Below are 23536 nucleotides of genomic sequence, written 5' to 3'. Positions count from 1 at the left end.
GGATAATATTTGATATTTAATAATGTGATAGCAAAAGCTTTCACATTGATAGACAGGATCGTTCAATTTAGTATATTCATAGCTGCCTGACAATGCCCCACATACTTATGGTGATTGCATCAGACACTTGTGATTGCCATACTAAAATGTCTGCCCTCCTTCATGTAAGAAAGTACAATTTACCAGAAGTTTCCATAACTTTTTAGCATTTAGCAACCAAGATATCAGATTAGAATAAACAATGGTTTTATATAGTATTCCCATTCCTAGCTCTTTAGCCATTTTGTTCTCTTACCATATGAAATATCAACTTCGTGCATGGTTGGATTTATAGAGAAATTCTACTCTATATATGTGTATATGTTTGTGTATATATATTCACATACATACATATATACTGCTTGTTATAAAAGTAATACATGCTCATTATAAAAAGAAAAGCAGTACAAATGGGGTAAAACAGAATGTGCTATGCAATCACCCCAGGATAACTACAGTTAACATATTGGTAGCCTTCTGTGTGTGTGTGTATGTGTATGTATATATATATATATACACACACACATATATATATACATATATATACACATATATATATAATGCATATATATATGTGTGTGTGTATGTATGTATAGTGATATATATATATATACACATATATATATATACACATATATATATACCACTCTATCTACAGATATCTATCCTTTATAAAATAAAAATACCATTCATTTAGTTTTGAAATATTTTTCACTTATATAGTATATGTTTTCATGTCAATACATATCTATATCATTGTCTTTAAGCAGATATTCTTTAATGAACTCCTCATTCAGTTTTTGGATCATGGTTGGTTAGTTTTTGAGCCTTGGGCTCAGGATCAGGAAAGGGGACCTAGGTCAAGAAGCCAAGAGACAGACACCATGCAATGTAGATGACAAGGTGAAAAAGAAACCCAGCCCAGAACATCTTCCCGCTGTGGAAGGTGCATGTGCAAGCACCTCTTCCTCCACCCCACCATTTCTCACAACCCTTCATACACAGCACTGTCATAAGAACAACCCAAGCACTGCCATAAGAAACATTTGATGGAGCAATTAGTTCTTTCCAGAGACATATAGAAAGGATGTTGTCTTCACTGTAATCATGGTGATTGGACCGAGTGGGAAAGGAGATTTGATTTGGATAGTGACAAACTTGAGGAAATTTGACAGATGCTCTCATTAATGGATAGTGGCAGCAGCAGCAGAATCAGTGAGAAAAGGAAGTTGCTGAAACCTTAACTGTGAGGTAGATGACATCTAAGAGTCATTTCCCTGGTCCTCTTTCTGGACTGCTGAAAGGTGAGAAATCTGGGATGTCAAGAGGAAAACTTTTTCTATACCTTTCTTAAACCTTTGGGAGAAGGTTATCTCAGAAGAACACCACCCACCTCTGTCTCCCTCTCCTTCCTAGCTGTAAGTTGTGGTTTTATGTAAGTATAAGGCAATTACCAAATCATTTTGATATGTGTTGTTGAAAATGTTAATATGTGTATTACCAGAAAGAATATTACATGCCTAATACATTATACCTACTTCTCTTACAGAAATAGATGACAAGAGGGTGCCCAACACACAAGGGGAAGTAAGTTTTTAAAAATATTTTGTATAAATGTGTTCAAATCAATTAAAAATGCAAAAATTTTCTTGATTGATGTGATATAAAATATGGAACAACTGGAATAAAACTTCAGATTGCTCTTTCTGACTGAATAAACAGTAATATAGTGTCATTAAAATCTCTGCCTCTCAGTTACCTTTATTCTCTACCTATATAATGCTAACCCCTGAAAAAAACTGCTAAAATAAAACATTGCTTTTAATGGCAATATGGTATTGACAAATTCAATTTATTGAGCCAAGTAATGTTGGAATCCCAGACAAATAGATGGGGGTTGAGGGATGACACATTTTAAAGGGTCTTCTGGTGTGTAGAGCCAAAAGCCTGAAGCCAAAGTCTAGGGGGACTGAAGTCTTCCAAAGCCTGAGTAACCATATCCAAGGGGTTCACCTAGAAATTTGTTCAGATTTAAATTCAGCAGGCTGTCTGAACACTGTCACTCCCTATTTCCTCCAAATACATGTGTAGAAGTTTTTGTAGGAAATGAGGATCCAGGGGAGGACAGGGGAGTGTATAATGTTGAATATATGGAACACGAAATGAATAAACTTGTTACCAGAAATGAAATAAATATTCAATAGGATGCTATGCAGAGTTAATAATCAATTCCCAAGATTGCAGGAGTAGGCATACAGCAATACTTAAAGAAGAAAATGTAGAAAGGACAAAATATCAAATAGTATATCACAAGACTTTTCTGAAAATTTTGTGAGATAGTAAAAGTGGAAATGCTTTGAAAACTAAACTCTTACATAAAGTAGTTTTTATTAGTAAGTTTACACTGTGTTACTAACAACAATAAAAAATTTCTGTTGAGTTAATTTTCCATTTGATCTTTAAATATGTGTGTGGAACTAAACATTAAAAATCCCAGAAGTGATTGCTTCTCAAAACCAGCAAGATGTGGCTGAAAAATAGAAGTGCCCCAGAAATGTCAATCATTCATGTATTTAACATTAATATAGAGTTACCCTGTCTATACCTGTGCATAAAATACAGGTATCACAAAACTCTATTCTGGAGAAATTTGCTTGTATTATTTACTTAGCTGATATGGATTTGGTAACTTTTATTGAAGTTTTTAGTTTTTAATTGATTGCTTTTGCATTAGATAAATAACATCTTGATGATACCTTTAAGGGCAATTAATCTTTAGTAGGTATGAGGAAAGATGCCTCAAGGTCTATTTACAACTATATAAAACAGTTTCTAGTTTATTTCAAGCTTTGTACATTATGTTATTCCTAATGTGCATAGCAAGCCTGGAACAATCTTCAAATAGTATGTTGTAACTATTTACACTTGAACTTTTCAAAGTCAAAATAATTGCTCCAGATACTAAAACTCATTGATTAATACCCCTTCCCATGCCACATTAAAACACAAATCAACATGCTATTAAAACGCAGTCTTTGCCATTTTCTAATTGGGGTAGATCATATAATTTGTTAAACGAATAATATGTATATCTATTTTACATAGCTCTATGTCCTTATCTGTATTTTGACCCTGAAATAAGTTCTTATTTTTGTCATTTTGAAATGCAAAATAACTTTATCCTGATCCAATAATGCTTAGGTAGGAGTGTCACATAGCAATTTTATTAGGAAAGAACTTACATTTTGAACATGTGAAGAATATTACCTCATTATAATTCGAAGTAAATGGAGGTAATAGTTGAACACGCCAATTCAAGAGGGTTAGATTGCTATTACTTTCCGAGGATCCTCATTGTCCTTCCTGAATCACTCAATAACCCCATGAACAGATACTGTTATTCCATGGATGTAGCTTTTGGAACATACCTTGTCATGGAACTCAGACTGTTTTTCTCTCAAATGAAAAGGATTGGTGTCTCTTTTTCTCTTTCTTTTTAAAATAAATTAATGTTACTAGGTGGGAAAGTAAAATGATTTCAAGGCTGCTGTGAATGAAGAATCTTAAGATTAAATACACCCTACTTCATATATCTCTTAAGTCTGTAATATGACTGAACATGTACATATGTACATATATATACATATAATTTCTCCTTAATGAGATTCTATTTTATGGCAGAGAGAAATCGGAAAACTTTTCATAACATGGCACTGTGTTTATTTCCCTCACAGGTCTGATGGCATTGTACTTTGTATCCAAATCTAAGGCTTTTACTATTTTCTCTTTCTCCACAGTCAAAGAATGCATCCCCTAAGCAAAGGAAGCAGAGTGTGTACACACCACCCACCATGAAAGGTACTGTTCAGGTACTGTTCCGGGTTGTCGTGAGTGCTGAGTCATGGCTGGTTGGCCATCTGTTCTCTAGGATCATACATTTGATCATAAGCTGGATCTAGTCTCAGCTCTGCAACTTGGCAGTGTGATGTTGATGTTTAGTAAGACACATTATCTACTTAAAACTTAGTTTCATCAAGAGTGGAATATGGGGTTGGACAAGATATAACTAGGGATCTAAGAATTTCAGTCTAGAAATTCATAATTTCCAAAATAATGACAAAGATTTTTTTTTTACCCCTTATTCACACCCTTTCTTAAAAAGATTTTTCCAGAAGCCCTAATTACTCTTGCCAGTGTTGGCAGATGATCGCCATTTTTCTCTTGGTTTGTAAAGCAAAGCAGAATAAGTTTAATTTCAGGGAGACTGAATATGAAGTGTTGCCTCATTGTCTTGTGTCAGGAGCAGCTCTAAGAAAATCAAACAGCTATTCGTTGTACATGTAACAGCTGTTGAAACAACAACTAAGAATCTAGTTCAGATTCTGGATTTTTCCCAGAATTTTCTCCAAAATTGGAACTGCTAAAAGAAGACCTAGCGGTATCTTGACCAACATCAGTGCCAGGGAAAGCATCTTATTTCTCACACTGAAATGTTCCTGACTTGAGGTAGAGTCTGTCCAGTCCACTAGCTCATGTATTTTTCCAGTCTGGTGCTTGGGCTGTGGGCCTGGTGGTTGATCATGCTCAATTTGTCCAGCTCAGTTTCAACTGCATGAGAGGCCAGCTGAGCAGCTTCCTCTGGAGTCTGGAGACAGGGCTAAATTGGGAGTGAAATTTCCCGCTCTGTATTCTCTCTAGATTTGGGGCCTATTCATGGAGGCAGGATATAAATGAACACATTAATAGCTACTTTCAGTAAACTTCCTTCCTCATGCAGCTATAAAACACCATGTTTGCTTGTTCATAAGACTGCAGTACATAATACAATCATTGGCATTGTACTTTATCCTAGGGTAATTATTGAGACTACTAGGCATCTCTCTCTGAAGACAAGTTTAAATTTTAAAGATATTTCCCCCATTGTAAGTGATTTTGTACTTTCAGGACACATCAGTTTTGGCATGAGTGGGCAACAATGAATGTTCACTCATTTAATTATTTCCTCTGTTTCCTGGAATAAAAAAAAAAAGAAAAGAAAAAAACATTATTTCCTCTGATATATTTTAGGTTTGCTTAAGCTAAATAAAGCAATACTGTTCTCATGTCCTCAGAGAATAATAGTATTATTTTTAAACGAAAATCTTAAACCGAAAGTCTCAAGGGCCCATGGTGTTCATTATATTTATTTCTCAAATATCAAAAGAAAGTGGGATCCTAACATTTAGGGAAGTTAGTCCTATTACACATTTTTGCATAAAGCCTTATGCTGTCAAGTCCCCCCAAGATGCTCATTTAATGATAATCAGTTGTGGTCATAAATTAATGGCTTGAGAAAGCACAGTAATTGTTTTAAGAGGATTTCAGGGTATTATTACAAGTCATGTAGGTTCTCATTTATAACCATTTATAACTTCCTTTGGAAGTCCCCTGCTTATGATAAAAGAAAAAAGAGAGCTAAATCCACATATTTTATTTGGTTTACCTGTTCCTAAGAGCTAGAAATACGCATTTTAAGACAAAGTTACACAATGGTAACTCATAGCACATTGTGGGCACATTAAGAGGCTTCAGTTATAAGAAAGATGAATGAATAAAGGAAATGTTATTGAAATCTTAAATATGACACAATTGCTCTGAAATGTATTGTTCTTCAAATTGCAGTGGAATGGAACATGCAATTATTGAGTGTAAGAACATTTGCTGAGGGCACAGTGGTACATGCCTGCAGTCTCAGCTACTTGGGAGGCTGAGATAGGAGGATGGCTTGAGCCCAGGAGTTGGAGGCTATAATGCACTATGGTCATGCCTGTGAATAGCCATTGCATGTCCGCCTGGGCAACATAGTGAGATCCAGTCTTTAAAAAACAATTATAAAATGAAAAAAGGAATTTGTACTCACAGATTCTTGTTCTACATCTTGTTGCCATTTGTGAATTTTTAAATGACAGATATCTAAATATTTCAAGGTATCTATTAGGTCTTTGTCTCATGCTAAGTTTTCTTTTTCTCTGGTTGAAATATCTTGATGTCAATTATACCTGTCATTTAGTTATTTTGCCTTCATTCTTGTTCTTCTAATAGCTCCACTTTGCCTATATTATTCTAGAAGTGCATCATTCCAAATGAACCTAATGGTTAAGATGTGTTCTGATCAGAAACTTGTGGAGACTTCAATTAAGCCTGAAACCTCCTTCAACCAAGAAACTTTAATTCTCTTAAGGCAACCCAAGATCTTATCAGCTTTTTCTGGCAGCATTACATATTGTTGACAAATAGTGAGCTGACCATAAATTCAAAATGTCCAGGTATTTTACAGGTACAGCTTTCCATATTATTCACCATGTATTTTCTATTTCAATGTCTTTTCTTGCATAGTGATCAGGCTTTGAAGCAAGAATCTTTTTCTTCCCCGAGGCTGGAGTGCAGTGGTGCAATCTCGGCTCACTTCAACCTCCGCCTCCTGGGTTCAAGAGTTGCTCCTGCATCAGCTTCGTGAGTAGCTGGGACTACAGACGTGCACCATCATGCCCAGCTAATTTTTGTATTTTTAGTTGAGATGGGGTTTCACCATATTGGCCAGGATGCTCTCGATCTCTTGATCTCGTGATCCTCCCCTGCTCAGCCTCCCAAAGTGCTGGGATTATAGGCGTGAGCCACCGCCCCCAACCCTTAATTTTTTTTTTTTAATAAAAAACTAAGATAGTACTGTCATCCCAATTGAATTCTTCATAGTTGGAGACCGGCTGTTACATCGGCGTGTTATATTTTATATCCTGATTCTATGATTCATTCTATTTTCAACTATCTCAATTGTGTGTCATCACCAAAAAGATAAACCTATGGTGTTATTTTTAACTGGTCCATAACAAATATATGAAACAAAACACAGCTAAAAGACAGCCCTGCAGCCCATATATCCCTCTCCAATTCACATTGATCTCATCGTTGCCACCATTTAACCATTTATCAGATGGATTTATTATATCAGGGTTCCATCCCTTCACCAGAGCTTATCATCAGCACTCCTATTAGATACATTGCTTTATTTCAGATATCTTGTGCTAACCATGAGTAATAAATTTATGATACATTATGCATAAAAATGACAGAAGTTGAAGTTTGTGTAGAAAGCAGACTTTTTCATAACCTTGTGTAATATAGTGTTTCATGATTATATCCATAGAAAGTTCAGATTATCAGAAAAATGATAGCTGATGACTAATACTCATGCACACTTCTCTGGTGTTTATATAGTGGTCAGCCCTGTAATTTACAGAACAGCCAATTAAATTATTGTTGGACAGCTTGAATCATGTTTTCAGAAAAGCAGATTTGAACGTTAGGACAGGAAATGGCTGACTCATTTCTATCTCCATTTTGTGTGTGCGTGTGTGTGTGTGTGTGTGTGTGTGTGTGTGTGTGTGTTTTACTGGAATGCAAATGCCTTCTACTGAAGAAAGCAAAGTAAGTGCTATTGATTTAAATGGAAATTTGAACATTAAACAAAGCAGCTGACTTAAAAATGACTTTGTAGGGCAGGGCCTGTTAATATTGCATTACCATTCTTAATGCATAGCCCATCGGATTTCTTATTTACTTTGGAAAAACATCTTTTTCCTCCCATTCTTTGTAATTTCTTATAAAACCTTCAGTGTCTGGATATTTTTCTTCTATGTCAAAAAGACTTCTTCTGGTATATCAAAAAGACCTTTGAATGCTTACAGCATTTTAACACATAAGTTTTTTTCTTTCTCTCCAAGGATGGCTGTGATCTTGATATTTTATTTTTTCCAAACTCTTCTCATAATAAAACAATAAATACAAATACAGAATAAATCAGAGAGCAAATCAACCAGGCCCAATAAGAAAGCCAACATGGATTTTGGAGGGTGCAAGATGAAAGTGGCAAGAATGGCAAGAGTCAGACGTACTTCAGATCACCAACTGAAGCATGATCTTCCAATCAGGGAAAACTGCTGATCATGGTAATTTATGAGACATGGACTTTGGGGGACAAGCCATCATGGTTCAAACCTCAATGCCACCACTTGTTAGCTGTGCAACTTTCAGAAAATCAACAGGTTGTTAACCCCAGAAAACAACAACAAAGAAAAATATATTCAAATATGTTGGATGTATCTGGGAAATAGAAATGAAGATTATGACCAAGATGCACAGTTATGGCAAGCCACATATGCATCTGCAGAGGGAATGGAAAAGGGAAGCTTTTATTGGCACAGGGAGAAGTTCATGTAAGCTGCTTGGAAACAGAGTTTATTGATTTTGGACACTCAGAGCCAGAATTGGCATCAGTTAATAGCCAATATAATTAAATGGCAATTTAATTACATTGCTGGACATACCTGTCCAGTAATGGCTGCAGATGCCATTACTGAACGGTGTTCTTTTGAGAACATCTTATCTGAATTGCAGTAGTCCTAAAGAAAGTATTTCTTGTGAGTTATTTTAAAAAGTCCTTGAGACAGCCTTTATCTCAGCCATACAAGCATGAACTCTTTCTTTTTGCTTTAGTATGTTGGACCTGACAAAAAAGCAATTTCATCCTAGTATCCGCAACTTTCACAGGGTTAGCCTGTCTCACTTCTCTCATGGGGAAAATGAAAGTGATGCTTACCACACAGGATTACTGTAGGGACTGAATGAAACAAAATGAATAGAGAACATGCTTAATCAGGCACTCAATATGTGGAACTATTTTGAATAGTTATTTGAGCCCTGGATTGAGAGTGGTGAATAGTCCTCGATTTTTACTTCACCCTGCAGCATCAAGGAATGATTTTGGGAGAGGCAGAGGAGAGGTGAGAGAACTTCAAGGAGAGTGAAATAGCTTTATTCTTATCCCAGTAGGAATTGAAAAGTCAGATTTAAGATATCTAGATCTAAAATACACACAGATTATCACACTTGCAACATTCACTCCATTTTTATTTAGCAAAAATCCTCAGACAGATGTGTGAAATTTATCTTCAACATTTTGCTTCCTTTTAAACAACTGTGGCTTTTCCTTCATTTCACCTAGCTCCTGTCCTCAGACACCATGCCCATTATTTTCCAACTATTATAACATTCCTGATAATTAATAAGTCTTATATTTCAAAATAGCTGAAGAAAAAGGTGAGAGCTGATGGTAAATTTTGGAGTGCTATATCAGATTATGCAATAAATATTTCTTGCCAGGGGGATGAGCAGGAAATCATCACACCATATAAATGCTGCCTATACTTCAGCAGCATAGGTAAATCAACCATGACTGTGTTGGAATGTGACCAATTCACTCTTCCTGATTTCAAACCTCCTTATAATTATGTCTCAAAAAACTCTCAAAAGGGATAGAGCAGCTATAATATCCTGCTCTCATTACCCATTGCACATTGAAAATTGAGAGCAGGAAGAGAAGGCAGCAAGATCTCTTGGGCTTCTCGTCAGGCCATCGCCACCACACTAAATTCCTTTTAGAAACACTCCTGACCCTCTGTGGGTGTTCTTCAGGTATTCATCACATTTGCCTTTCTAAATCTTGGCTTTTTTGTTTGTGCTGGCTTAGTTTATTTACTGTGTAGGGTGGGGCTTATTTATGCAACTCAGGAAACATTTTAACAGATTTCTAGATAACAAGGAACATTCTAAATATATACAAGTCTTGCTTTCTTCTTTTTATTTTTTAACCCAAGTATGCTCCTATTTCCAGACCCACTTCCTTTGCTTCTCTTTAATTTCTTCCACTGAGTTTTATGCTCATCTTTCCTCATATCTTTGGATGTGGAGGGTGGGGTCAGGTTGGAGAAGCAATTTGAGGATGTACCTTTCTTGAAAGTCACTAAGATGTCTTTTTTTGGAGATCAACATTGAAAGAGAATGAAGGAAGAGGAAAATACCAGCAAGTATGAGTGAACTTCATCTTATATGATGTTGTCGTGGATTATTAGGTTAAAAGATCCAAAAGATCTTGAGATAAATCAAATTGCAAATTTAAAATCTAGTCCAGCAACTTAATTAATTTCATGTGATTCCATTTAAACATTTGAAAAGAACACCATTTGTCAATATGGTTCCATTCATTTGTCTCTATATATTTACCTATTTTAAAATTAATCTTTTACATTTATATTTCTCTGTATAAATAACATAACAGCTTTTAAAATTGCTTTCTATTTGAGAAGCAGGGTAAAAGACAAACTTTTGCATTTGGTTTGAATAATTGAATCAAGAATCACTTTCTTTAAATCTTTCTCAAATATGCAAGTGGCAATATTCAATTGTGTAAGTACTAATAACACACTGCCAAAATCATTTAGGAGCCTTTGCCATGTATGGAATGCTGCATTCAACTGGTGTGGATGCAGAGGTGAAAATCAAAGCCTTGGCCCTGTGGGAGACCAGTCTGGGGGAAGCAACATACAAGCGGATAGAGCATGCCATGTTAAGTCCTTTAATAGCAATTTAGACAAAGACATCTGGGGATAGGAGGAGACTCGCCGTAGGCGCACTGGACAGGAGGGTAAGGCCACTTTCAGATCACAGAAGTGACAGTCATATTTACACATAAGTCTGGAGAGTAAAATGGAGGTTGTTTTAGAAAGTCTCTGAGACAGTATCTCAGCCATACAAACATGAACTCTTCCTTTTTGCTTTTTGCTTTAATGTGTTTGGGCCTGACAAAAGAGCGATTTCATCCTACTATCTGCAACTTTCACAGGGTTAACCTGTCTCATTCCTCTCATTGGAAAAATGAAAGTGATACTTACCACACAGGATTACTGTAGGGACTGAATGAAACAAATGTGTAGAGAACATGCTTAGGTCAGGCACACACATTGGAAAAGTGGCATGCATGGCTCATACCATTACCATTCCTTGGGCTCATGCAAACTTGTGAAGCATTTAAGATGATGCTGTAATGTGAACAGTTAAATTCTGCATGGACCATCACGAAGACTTTGCTGCCATGCAAAGACTAAATGGGTCTCACTAATGGGACTATGTAGATAATATCACTTTGCAAAGCATTTGAAGTTATTGTTCATTTGATTCCATTTTGAAATTTCTGCTTCACATCTTTGTCTTTGTTCTTAATAATATTACCTTTAAAACAGAATAAATCCTAACCCAAATTCCATGTTTTAAAGTTAGATTTTATATATTAGAACAGGTTTGGATTTAAAGAAAAATTTTGAAGATAGCACAGAGAGTTTTCCTATGCCCCAAATCCAGTTTTCCCTATTATTTATGTCTTGTATAGTATGGCACAGTTATAATTAGTAAATCATACTTATATAAGGCAGTTCTTGCATTGCTATAAAGAAATAACTTGAGAATGGGTAATTTATAAAGAAAAGATTTATAATTTATAAAGAAAGGAGGTTTAATTGGCTTATGGTTCCACAGCCTGTACAGGAAGCATGATGCTGATACCTGCTCAGCTTCTGGGGAGGCTTCCCAAAATTTATAGTCATGGTAGAAGGTAAAGGGGGAGCCAGCACTTTCCATGGTCGAAGTAGGAGGAAGAGAGGGAGGGAAAGGTGCTACACACTTTTAAACAACCAGATCTCCCAGTAACTCACTCATTCACTATCAAGAGAACAGCACTGGGAGGATGGTGCTAATCCATTCATAAAGGATCCACCCCTATGATCCAATCACCTTATCAATATGTAGACATCGTTGTTAACTAAAGCCCATATTTTCTTTGTATTTGTTTAGTTTTTTCCAATGTCTTTTTTTCTGTTCCAGGAATCTATCCAGCATACCACATTATGTGTGGTTTCATGTCTTTTTAGGCTCATCTGGGCTGTGACAATTTCTCAGACTTCCCTTGTTTTTGGTGACCTTAAACATTTTAACGAATACTGGTTAGGTATTTTCTAGAATATCTCCTATTGGGATTTGTCTGATGTTTTTCTCACTATTAGATTGGGGTAGTGGTTTTTTGGAAGAAAGATGGTAAAGATAAAGTAATTTCATCCCATGATATGAAGGGCGCATACTATCAATGTAGTTTATTGTTAATTTTGACCTTGATCACCTGACTGAGGTAGTAGTATTGGGGATTCTTCACCATAAAGTTATCCTTTTTCACTCCCTTTCCATATTGTACTCTTTGGAAGGCAGTCACTGTGTGTAGTACTCATTTAAAGAGTGGGAAGCTGGGCTGTACTTCCTTGAAGGAAATGTCCTGTACACACATAAATCATTTGGAATTCTTCTGCACAGATTTGTTTCTCCTCCCCCATTGATTTATTTGTTCATTTATTTTCATCAGTATGAACACATAGATACTTATTTTATACTTTGGATTATAACTCCATACTATATTATTAATTTTGTTGCTCAAATAGTTCCAGTTTTGGCTATTGGGGGATTTTTCCATTGACTCCTGTGTCCCATTGACATACCCCATTAATGTTAGGGTGTTGGTTTGTTTTAGCATGTCCTTACTTTCTGGGACTGAAAGATACTCTAGGCTCATTTTATGTATTTCTTGTCCTAGTCCTAAAATCAGCCTTTTCTCCAAGGAGCCCTCAAATATAATTTTAATTCCTGTTTGAGTCAGTATACTATAAAATATATGTTTGAATAAGCATGTGTTTACTAAAAATAGAGAAATCTATCTCCTTGCAAAAATGTGTGTACACCATGTCCATTAGTGTCGGAGCTACCAGCATGCTAAGATGTACACACTTCACTCATACTAACACTAATAGGAGTTTCAGGAAGTAAAAACAATTTCTTATTACTAGAATAGGCAGATGCCATTTTTATGGACTTGTTCTCCTTTGTTTTATACCTAATGGAGTGTTCCCTGATGTTTTCTGAGATGAGATTTGTAATACCCCTTTATAAATGTGGAATTAGTAATAGATTGGCAGCCTTCTTGATGATTAGCTCTTTGCTTTACTTAAAGATTTTTTAAAAGATGTTTATAATATCTTATAGTTGTGTAGCACTTCAACATATACAATGTGCTTTTGTATAATTATTTGGCTTTTACAAAAAACTAGGAAAGGTAACTAAGATAGTTTATTTTAAAGGAAAGTGAGGATTACAGAAGAGCAGAGTTCCCATGTCAATTGTCCTTCCCCTTTACAAAACTAAGTCATGGCCCTTTTTAGGATGTCCTATGAAGTTCTGTTTGAATAGCAATGGGCTTCATTTTTTCCATTTGCCCATCTATCTTGTTTGCCCTAACTAAAATACAGAGGCCCTGCAGCCTTATAACTTGATGGAAAGTTTTACAAGATCTTTTTATACTATTGTTTTTAAAAAATGCTTAGTACCTTTGTTTTTAATAATTTTTGTATTTTAAACTCATGTTATTGATCCTTATGTAATAACAATTTTGTACTCCACCCAAGCTTGCCTTTAATCTTGTCTCTCTCCGGTTTTTCTCCCCCTCCCAGACAGCTGACCACACAAATCTGACTCTTGTTTTACATTCCTTGAAGTGTTCACTAATTCCTTTAGAACAAGACTCTGGAAATGATGTACAGGGCTCTTGAGGACCCGGCTCCTTCACTCTTGTCTAGCCTGGCCTCCCACTGCAGCCTCCTTTTCTCCATGCTGAGCTGCATTCAGTTCTTTGAAAATAATACGTGGTTTCTGGTCTCTATGCTTTTATTCTGCAGGGTTATTTACACAAAGGTGTTTCTTTGTCTGCCTTCCTCCCAATTCTAAATTCTTTTAGTTGTGCTTCTTTGAGACTGAGAATGCATCTTACATACCCATATATGTGATATTTGTAATTCCTTCTAGCTAGGCTGCAGAGTTCTTGAGGGCAGGGCCCATGTTCTATTTGTCCTCCAGGAGCATTCTAATTTGTCTTCTATTTGTATTTTAGAAGGCTCCTAATCAATGGTGAATCAGTGAGTGAATACTCTTTCTGATTTAAAAATAAGCGTACATTGGCTTAGTTTTAGCCACATTGAACAAAATTACAATTTATTCACTGACTCAAACATTCATTCTAGACTCTAATAAAATGCTTACTGCCTATCTGCCAGATTATTTATTAGGCTCTTTTAGTTCAAGATAAGCTAATACAGTCCCTGTTTATTTGAAAAATGTAGTCAAATGAAAAAAAGTTATGTAAAAAATACTTGTAAGTTCCTGAGATTGATATGGACAATGAAATTTGAACACAGAGAAGGAAACATCTGGCTGTTCCTGTCACAGCTAGGGAAGACTGTACAGAGGAAATGAATGGCATCTGTAAGTTGATGGAGAAGTGAGCTTTTGCTAGAGAAGTATGAGGGGTGGATTCCAGAAAGAGGGTTTGGCAGACCTGAAGGCAAAGAATGTGAATGGGCACATGAACTTGGAACACTGTGGACTAGGGGCAGAACCTGTAGAGGAGAAAAAACTGAACAGATGTAAGGAACTTGTCAAAGGCCTCCTGTGTCCTGTTCACAGAAGTTGGGATTTTATCCCAAGACAATAGAGCACTTCTGGATAATTTTGAAGATTGCTTGATAGGTTGCACTATTTCTTGTGAGTGCTTTGAAGATTTGGGGCCAGGGCTAAAGGACAAAGTAGTTGATTCATAGAGTTAGTTTTAAAAAGTTAGTCTATGATAGGTTATATTTGCCTCAGTTTATCTGCCTGTTCCCAATGCTCTTATTTATACAAGAATGGACAACTGCTAGCACCAACCTTTCTTTTTCTTTTATGCATTTAGGTTTTCTAAGTAGTAGCTATGATTTAGAGATGTCAAAATACTCATCATATTATCTTCCAAAATAGATCAGTGGAAATCCCTGTAAAACGTGTTAAAATATGAAAACGTCTAGATAAATCGAGAAATTGGTTGTTAGTGGGGCAAACTTAAGGTTACATTCTTCACAAACTTGTGCTGGTCTATAAAGCTTGTCTAAATATTTTCCCTCCTAGGACCTTATATTCTTGCCTGAACTTCAAAAAGGAGTCTGATATGCAAGATAATTTTAAGAGCAGTTTTATTAATTCCTTTCTCAATAGGTTGTCTTGACAAAATACCCAGCACCTCAGTTGTGGCTGAACTAGCTGAACTCTTTCTGCTAAATGTTTTCTGTGGGACAGTCAAAGATACCAGCAATGCTGTCAAACATTTATATTTAATAAATGCTGTCAAACATTGTATATTTAATAAATATACAAATATTTATTAAACTTATACTCTGTGCAGCATTCCCAGATCTGTGTTCCTTTAAACAAATGAACTACCACATTCTAATCACCATAGGTCAAATTTTGAGGAAGGTTTACAGTTTGGGATTTTTCATTAAGAAAAAAAATACCAAGTGGGATAAGATTGTTCAAAGGTTACAGTTTCCGGAAATTACTATGTGCACAATATAAAAGTTATATGATAAGCATTAAATTTATGATCTGTATTCTACATTGTATCTTTCCTGGTATAATTACCTATGGGAGCTATGCTGTATTTTCATTATCCTTGGTAGGTATGCCGAAGCTATCATTTTATTCTTTTTTATGTATAAATTTGCCACATTTTATTTTCAAAGCCAAACTTAAAATTATTTTAATTGACTGCCAACAGGCTATCTCAGGGGAAGACTCTCCGATGCTTTCACACATGTAATATCCACAAGGCAATTCAGATGCAAGTATAGCTGAAGCTAGAATTGATAGAGCCTCTGAGAGCTTGAAATGGCTATCATGTGCCTTCTAAATCTGCGGCCATCAGTCAGCCTATTACTAAATATTTAATTCTTAAAAGCTGGTTGGTCCTCTTAGACCATGGTAGTCTAAGAACAAATGAAAAGGAAGTAGGAGGTAGAAGTGAGGCGTAAAATGGCTGCAGATGTGCAAGCTGGATGCCTGATGAGCAGAGGCAGAAACACACAAAATTTAAACACCATCACTGTGTAGGACGAAGATGATCAAAACAGTGATTCAGAGTCACTAAGAAAATAATTGCACTATTTCTTTTATAATGTATCTTTTAAAAGGCAGGAAAGTGGTTTGAAGCCCACTTTTCAAAAGAGTTTTTAAATTCTTGCTGACTGTCGACTCCATGCAATACTCTGTCCATTTCAGTTTAAACCATGAAGTCTGAGCATCCTACTTCAAATTTTGGAGTTTCCTTTTGGGTTTCAATTGATACTCTTGAGATGATGGGCTTTGCCTCAACTTACAGTACTTCCATGAAAAAAATATATTTTATGTGTCAAAAATTATCACTGCATGGTAATGCTCACATTGTGTGAAAATAGGTCTCAAAACAATTTTTTTGTATGGTAAAAATCAAAAAAATATTTAAAATAGTTTAAATGTATTTATTTTTTAGTATATACTTATAATGTACTATTTTTTCTTTTGGTTCTACATTTAGTCCCATAGCTTATTATGTTGATTTTTGCCTTGAAAAAACACTGTGATTGTGGGAATTAGTCTGGATCTTTTAGAACAGTTCTTAATATCTCTAAATTTATCTATAAATCAAGAATTCTGAACTTCTGTAATAGATAAATGGGACAGAAAGAGAAATCCTCTCTTTCTGTTCATCTTTTTTAAAAATGCAAGCAAGAAGCATTTGTTCCTGCCTTTGATGTTACTGAAGAAATAATATACATAAAAATCAGGGGAAAAGAGAGAAAGAGCATTGAATCTGTGATTTCTTACACTGCTCTCATTTATGCTTTAAGTCCTGCTGGTTAATGAAGTCAGTCAGAACTCTCCCAAACCCTCTAACTCTACCATTATCCCTTGATATAATTCCCTCTTTGTGCAATAAATTAATTAGCACTTTTCCAATAATTTTCTTCAAAATACCTTTCTATTAATCTTTCTCAATTATGTATGCCTGTAGTATCTTGCTTATGCTATTTTCTTCAATATTTTAATTTTTCTACTATTAAGAAACTTAATTGGATTTTTAAAAACACACCTGTAAATCCTACCATGAATCAATAAGGGAGAGAGGGTTGTTTGCCAAAGATTCTTAGCCTATCTGATAATGTTGATCCTTGTATACTCCTTTGTACCAGTCTTATTCATCCTAAACTCTGTAAAAATAATAATGGAATTAGTTTTCCTTTGGGCCTTTCTTAGAAGATGGTAGGCAGTGTCATTTGATTATTATTAATTAATTTTCTATAATTACTTGGGCACACAAATGTGTCCTAGACACAATGAAAACTTCTAGTCTACCTCCAAATTTTTTAAAAAGTACTATGTGAATACCCATTTGTATAAATAAAAACAAAAACTCTCTTTTATGACCTCAAAGAATGGCAAAATAGGTTTCAAGTTTCAGATAATTTAAACATTGCTACATTAAACTGTTTGCTTTTGAGTAACATAAAATGTCATAAAATTAAATGATTTTTTTATTAAGATACATTTTGTGAGAGCAGAACCATGATAAAAACGAGAAACACCTGATAGTCTTAATTTTTATGTGAATTAATTTTAATTAACATATAAATGTTTTGAAATTGTCTCTGGGAAATATCCCAAAAGTAAATATCACAGGGCCTCATTGGAAATGTCAAAGCTTTATTTCATTTTATTAAGATTAATTAATTGTTGAATTACCACATGTCCCATGCTTTACTTGTAAGGTCAAACCAAAGAATTCTTTGCATCTATATCAGCATCCTTAGCTTTTCAGACAGGCACTTTAATACCTTCTGATCTCTGAGATAAATATATTTTTTCACATAATTATATAATTACTCAATAGACCAGAGCAGATCCCATGGAGCCACTGCAGTGTGTGCTGTATTAATAATGTTCTGTTCTACCCCTGATAATTGGCCAACAGAGCCTCCTAGGAGTGTTTTTATCCCTTAAATAAACACTACATAGGCAAGGAGGGTTGACTCAGTATTTTCTTCCTTGGCAGTGAAAACAGGAGCGCTTCACATTCAGTGCTCATTACATCATTTTAAAAAGAGCACAGTGCTTGTGACCCTGCAGCTCCCTCTGCTGGTTCACGAAATTTAAAAAGTACAGGTAGAAAAGAATGTTTAAGAACTGGAACCCTGGCTGGGCGGCTGGGTGCGGTGGCTCACGCCTGTAATCCTAGCACTTTGGGAACCCAAGGCGGTGGATTGCCTGAGATCAGGAGTTCGAGACCAGTATAGCTAACATGGTGGTAAATCCCCATCTCTACTAAATGTACAAAAAAATCAGCAGGGTGTAGTGGCTCACACCTGTGGTCCCAGCTACTCCTGAGCCTGAGACAGGAGAATCACTTGAACCCGGGAGGCCGAGGATGCAGTGAGCCACGATCACACCACTGCATTCCAGCCTGGACGAAAAGAACCAGAACTCCTTAGGAGAAAAAATGTATCATTTTTGGTATGAAATGGGTTTAAACTAAAGAAATAAGCAACGGAAAGCCTTCTTATTTTTATAATTATTAAAATGTGAGCCACCTTGCTCACCATCTGTCTTTAATCAACCATTATGTATTCCTGCTGTGTCTTACTTTTTGCAGTAAAAAGCAGGTTCCAGATAAAGAGTAGGCAGGTAATTTTTCAAGACAACTCTAATCAAAGTGAGCTTCATGAGTCTATCAGCCCCACATTAACAGCTCTATTCCTTCACAAGGCAGAGGATTATTCATTGAGGTCCTAAAGATACCTTTACTCCATATAAAGGAGTGGCAAATGAAAGACACAAATAAATTAACGTCTTCTTCAGACTGACCGATTAAAATCCTGTGCATCTCATCTTTCTGGTATTGACAACCACCTTCATTTGGAAAAGGAAAAAATAGCAGAAAGAGGGAGAACTGGAGTAGGAGAAACATGGACTTGAATCCCAGCTCTGACAATTTAAATCTGTGTATTCTTCTTCCAGTTATTTATCCTTTCTACTCTTTCTTGTTCATATCAGTAATTTGAAGATAATAATCTCAGAGAGTCATTGTGAGTGAAAAATAATGTATGTATAGTGCCCAATATGTAGCAGGTGCATTTTAATTGTAGTAAACACTACTCCTGAGAAATCTGGGTTTCTGCCCCAACCAGCAGAATGACCCACACAGTGTCAAAGAGAAATCATTTCCTTCCCAAAACTTTTGAAAGTATGGCCAGATAACACACGGTCAATCATATAAAATATGTAGTTTTTATTTAAAGAAGTTAATAAGTTGTGACTTTTCCATAGTTACACAATCTACAATCAAATTCTATTTATTATCTGATATGGAGACAAGATCAGAAATATAGTTGACTCTACTAAATTATTGGTTCCAGAAACCATTAAATCAGGCTATAAAAGAAGCTATGTAAACACTATATTCTGATGAAGAGGATTTAGATAATGAGTTGTAGATGTTGTCATAGATTATTACAAATAAATTCATGTCTCTGATAGCTTTCTACTGCTACTTACATAGAAAATGTATTTATTTTAGTATATTAGGTTTTGACAAGACAGCAAACAATGGTTTTATAATCTAATAGCTAGATAAGGAAAAAGTGGTTTGAGCCTGATGTTTTACATATTCTGAGCAACAGTGTGCCTTCAGATAATGCTGTGCTGTGTCTCATTCCCGATACACAGGTTAGATCATTTTTTATTATCAGGTAATAAAAAATAATAGAGGTGGTATAAGCAGTGGCTAAGTGCAAAAATCTGACGTCAGAAAATCTGAGTTTGAATTCTAGTTCCATTTAACTGGCCTTGACAGAGTGGGTTGGATGCCTTATCTGTGCTTCATTTTCTTCGCTTCTAAAATGGAGATAATAAAAGTGTGCACTTTGTACCAGTTTCCAAGGACTGCCTTAACAGATTCCCACGAACTTAGTACTTAACACAAAAGAAATATTTCCTCTCACAGTTTGGGAAGCTAGAGGTCTAAAAATCAGTATGGCCATGCTCCCACTGAAGATTATAGGGAAGTATCCTTTCTTGCCTCTTCCAGTTTCTGGTGGCCCCAGGTGTTTTCCGCATGTTCTCAGTGTTCCTGGGAGTTTAACTGGTTTCTGTCTCACTCTTCCTGTGGCCTGCTCTTCTGTGTCTGTCTGTGTTGTTTCCTCTTCTTATAAGGACACCGGTTATTGGATTTAGAATATTGGCTGCTTCATCCTGTCGGGCCTCATTTTAATTACATCCGCAAAGGCCTTATTTTCAAATAAGGTCACCTTCTGAGGTTCCAAGTGGACATGGACTTTTGGAGGACACTATTCAACACACTACCTACCTCACTGGGTTGTTTTGAGGATTAAATAGGCTGCTGTACATAAAGCACTAGGCCAATGCCTGTTGCAGAAGTTTTAGTTAAGGTAACTTCTCAAATTCCATGTATAGTTCAAGCAGTTTCCAGCTTCACCTAAGTTACAGATGTCCCACTGCATAGCTTCTCGATAGCACATCCCCCAGTGGCCTGCTCTATCTTAAACTTAAGCCATCATCTAAAACTGCCTTTATGTTCATCCTCAAAGAAAAGCCAGTGGATCCTCCAGTTCCTGTAAATGATATCACTATCCCCCATTTGCTCAGATTCAAAGCCTCAGTATCATTTATAAGGACTTCATCTTCTTTGTTGCCCTATCTAATCAACCATTTGGTCTGGTAGAGTGGATCTTGAGAGAAGTTCACTTGTTATATTTTCACTTCCCTTTTCCAGGTCAGGATCTCTTTAACATTTATCCAGAAGAAACAAAACAAAAAAATAGAATAATACTGTAACATAATACATCTTGTAAATACACATAAACACTCATTTCAGATAGAAATAGAACTGTTATTTCCTTTAATTCAGATGATATGCCTATTTAATGACAAAAGAAATATGAAATATAATACACAGTAAGTTGGCCTTATTTAGTGACTCTGCATGCAAACTGACTCATTGTAGAAAAGGAGAAGCTTTAAAGGGAAAAAAGGAAAATATTAACTATGCTTCTAACCCACAAAATTTAAATAAAGCCATTTTAATATGCATTGATTTTGTTGAGACATTTTATAGCTCTGGCCTCAGTTTTCTTATCAGTAAAATATGACCTTGAGAAAGCTATTTAAATTCTTTAATCTTAAAGATGCCTATTCACAAGGTTTTCATAAAAATTAAATGAGAAAACTGTATGTAAAATGCTTCAACATAGTACTATGCCTTTCATTTGTGGTCAATAAATACTAGTTATTACATATAATTTTACCATCATATTGACATAAACTCTTTAAAAGTCTTGCACTTATTTGGTTGCTGCTTCATGTGATGATTAACTTCATTTAAAGCATATTTCCAGGTTTGATTGCATTTCAACAAGGCAGTGCAGTTTGGGTGCAGTGTGTGCAATTGTTGGGAAGAATTTGGTTTCTACATCTTTAGCTGCTATTGGGCAAATGCAGAGGTAAGTAGTGCACCTTTCTGAGCATAGTGCCAACTAGTGTTTATATTTATAAAAAAAGGAAGTTAAAGGGAATGAGAAAGAGCACACAGTAAATCATTCGACAAATAGCGGCTATTAGTATTATATAATTTTTTTCAAGTTTCAGTTTCTAGGTGAATACAAATGATAGCTTTAACCTCTTTTAAGACTTCTTTCAAAGAGAAGATTCAATACATTGCAATTGCAGGAGTTACAGGAAGTAGCTAAACATAGAGGAGTAGAAAATTGTGATAGAAACTCTTGAAATCCTTATATTTCTATTGCTAGATTAATCAACATATATTCAGCACCTATTGAGTGTTGATTCTGAAGAACATTGACCAGATAAAAGTGATCATTTAGTGAAGCTAATGAGAGAGCCTTAATTCTAAAGTACAGCTAGCAGAGTTAACTTAGAAATGAACTTGGATAACTTCTGGATGCCTTTTGTAAAAAAATATTGTGCCATATTAAAATGTGTCATAATAAAAACTCCTGCACTTAGCAGGACTTACATTAACTATGTCTAATGTGTGTGATTGAAAAGCCACTTCAGCCACTCTTCACATACACCTCATATCATGCCTGCATAAAAGGCTATGCCTATTTCACTATGGATACAGATTTGTTTATCCTGCATATTACCAATTCCTTATGTCCACATATAAGATCATAAACATCAGGGAGAAAAGCTTCATGGGCAGAAACTTTGTAGTTAATGGGAAAACAAATATCAAGTTCTGACTACATACTTCCCTATGCCTATTCTTTTTTAAAAAATGTCTTTTTTATTCCTGAAGCTTAAAGAAATAAACAAAAGCTATTACTTTGATAAAGCAGACACCAACATAATGAGATTTGAGCAGGATTATGTATTTTCCTTTATCTACCACTCTGTTTTCCATAAGGACACACAAATACATTTTTTGCAGTTAAGAATCTTGTAAGCTAGTTAGGAATTCTCACTTCAACCATGCAAAGAATAGAAACAAACTCATAAAGCAACAGATGAATGCAAGCATGTGAAATTGGAAGTCATTTGCATTTAAAGTGATAAAACTTAGGTGATCAGAGGGGATGCGGTTAGGATAATATCTTCTTCCAGGACTCAAATTCTCAAAGGTCTCAAAAGAAAATATCTCACCTGGTTTTCAAGCAGCTTTCAAATTATGTTTGACAAACGTGGTACATTGTCTCTAAAGCATATGTGCATGTGTCTGGCATAAAATCAAGGTTGGAAAGTTACTCTGAAGGTCAAACAGACAAGGTTTTCTGAGTTTCTGCTTGGCCTGGTAAGACAGCCTTGGTCATGGAGGAAACCTGATTCTGAAGACAGGGTCAATTCTGTCACTCACACTTATTTACTGCCCTGCCTTCACTGGCTCTGCATCCGAGTCCCAGAAGAATATGGAGTCAGTAGGCACTGAATATATGTTGATTATTCCAGCAATAGAAATACAAGAATTTAAAGACTGATATATTTTAATAAAAGCACTGTTAAACATTGAAGGCCTAAAAATATTACTAGAGGACCTCTCTGATCAACTATAACATACAAGCAGAAAGGGCATCCTTTCCTGTGTTGCCCCAGACCACCTTTGACTTGGTCAGAGAAGGATTCCTGATGACAATGGTTTATGGAGTGAAAAGGTACCTGTTGGGAAGCTGCAATACTTGGTGGAGTTTGGTGATACCCAGTGGGAGACCACGGTGCCCTGTGGGATAGAATCAACACAGCCCAACTGGAATACAGGTATTTGGGAGCACTGTTACATATATATATACTCTGAAGGCCTTCGAGCAGGACCAGAGCATCATAAATTTTTAAAGGAGCCTTAGGTGAGTCCTAGAGTCAAAAGGAGGTTTGAGATATTTGTGATATTATAGTTGCATAAATTCTTCAGGTTGCTAAAGTCTAGAAGTCAATTTACAAAAGAAAGATTAGATTTTCTTTCCTTCCTTCCTTCCCTCTTTCTTTCTCTCTCTCTCTTTCTTTCTTTCCTTCTTTCTTTCTTTCCTTCTTTCTTTCTCCCTTCCTCCCTTCCTTCCTTCCTTCCTTCCTTCTTTTCTTTTCTTTTCTTTTTTTCTTTTCTTTTCTTTTCTTTTCTTTTCTTTTCTTTTCTTTTCTTTTCTTTTCTTTTCTTTTCTTTTCT

The 23536-nt window shown here is 35.6% G+C and overlaps 1 protein-coding gene across 1 annotated transcript in view; it reads left to right on the top strand.

The window, feature by feature from the left end:
• PPP1R1C (protein phosphatase 1 regulatory inhibitor subunit 1C) overlaps positions 1-23536 on the top strand; it is a 139966-nt gene that overhangs the window by 77114 nt on the left and 39316 nt on the right. Inside the window, exons 3-4 of the mRNA XM_032292757.1 lie at positions 1589-1626; positions 3837-3897. Of these exons, the coding sequence (XP_032148648.1) occupies positions 1589-1626; positions 3837-3897 (99 nt within the window). The remainder of the gene's footprint in view (positions 1-1588; positions 1627-3836; positions 3898-23536) is intronic.

The sequence above is a fragment of the Sapajus apella genome, unplaced genomic scaffold (genome assembly GCF_009761245.1).
Source record: "Sapajus apella isolate SASKATOON/1434 unplaced genomic scaffold, GSC_monkey_1.0 scaffold28, whole genome shotgun sequence".
Lineage (NCBI taxonomy): Eukaryota > Metazoa > Chordata > Mammalia > Primates > Cebidae > Sapajus > Sapajus apella.
The sequence above is the reverse complement of the archived record's forward strand: the minus strand, read 5'-3'. Positions and strand labels throughout refer to the sequence as shown.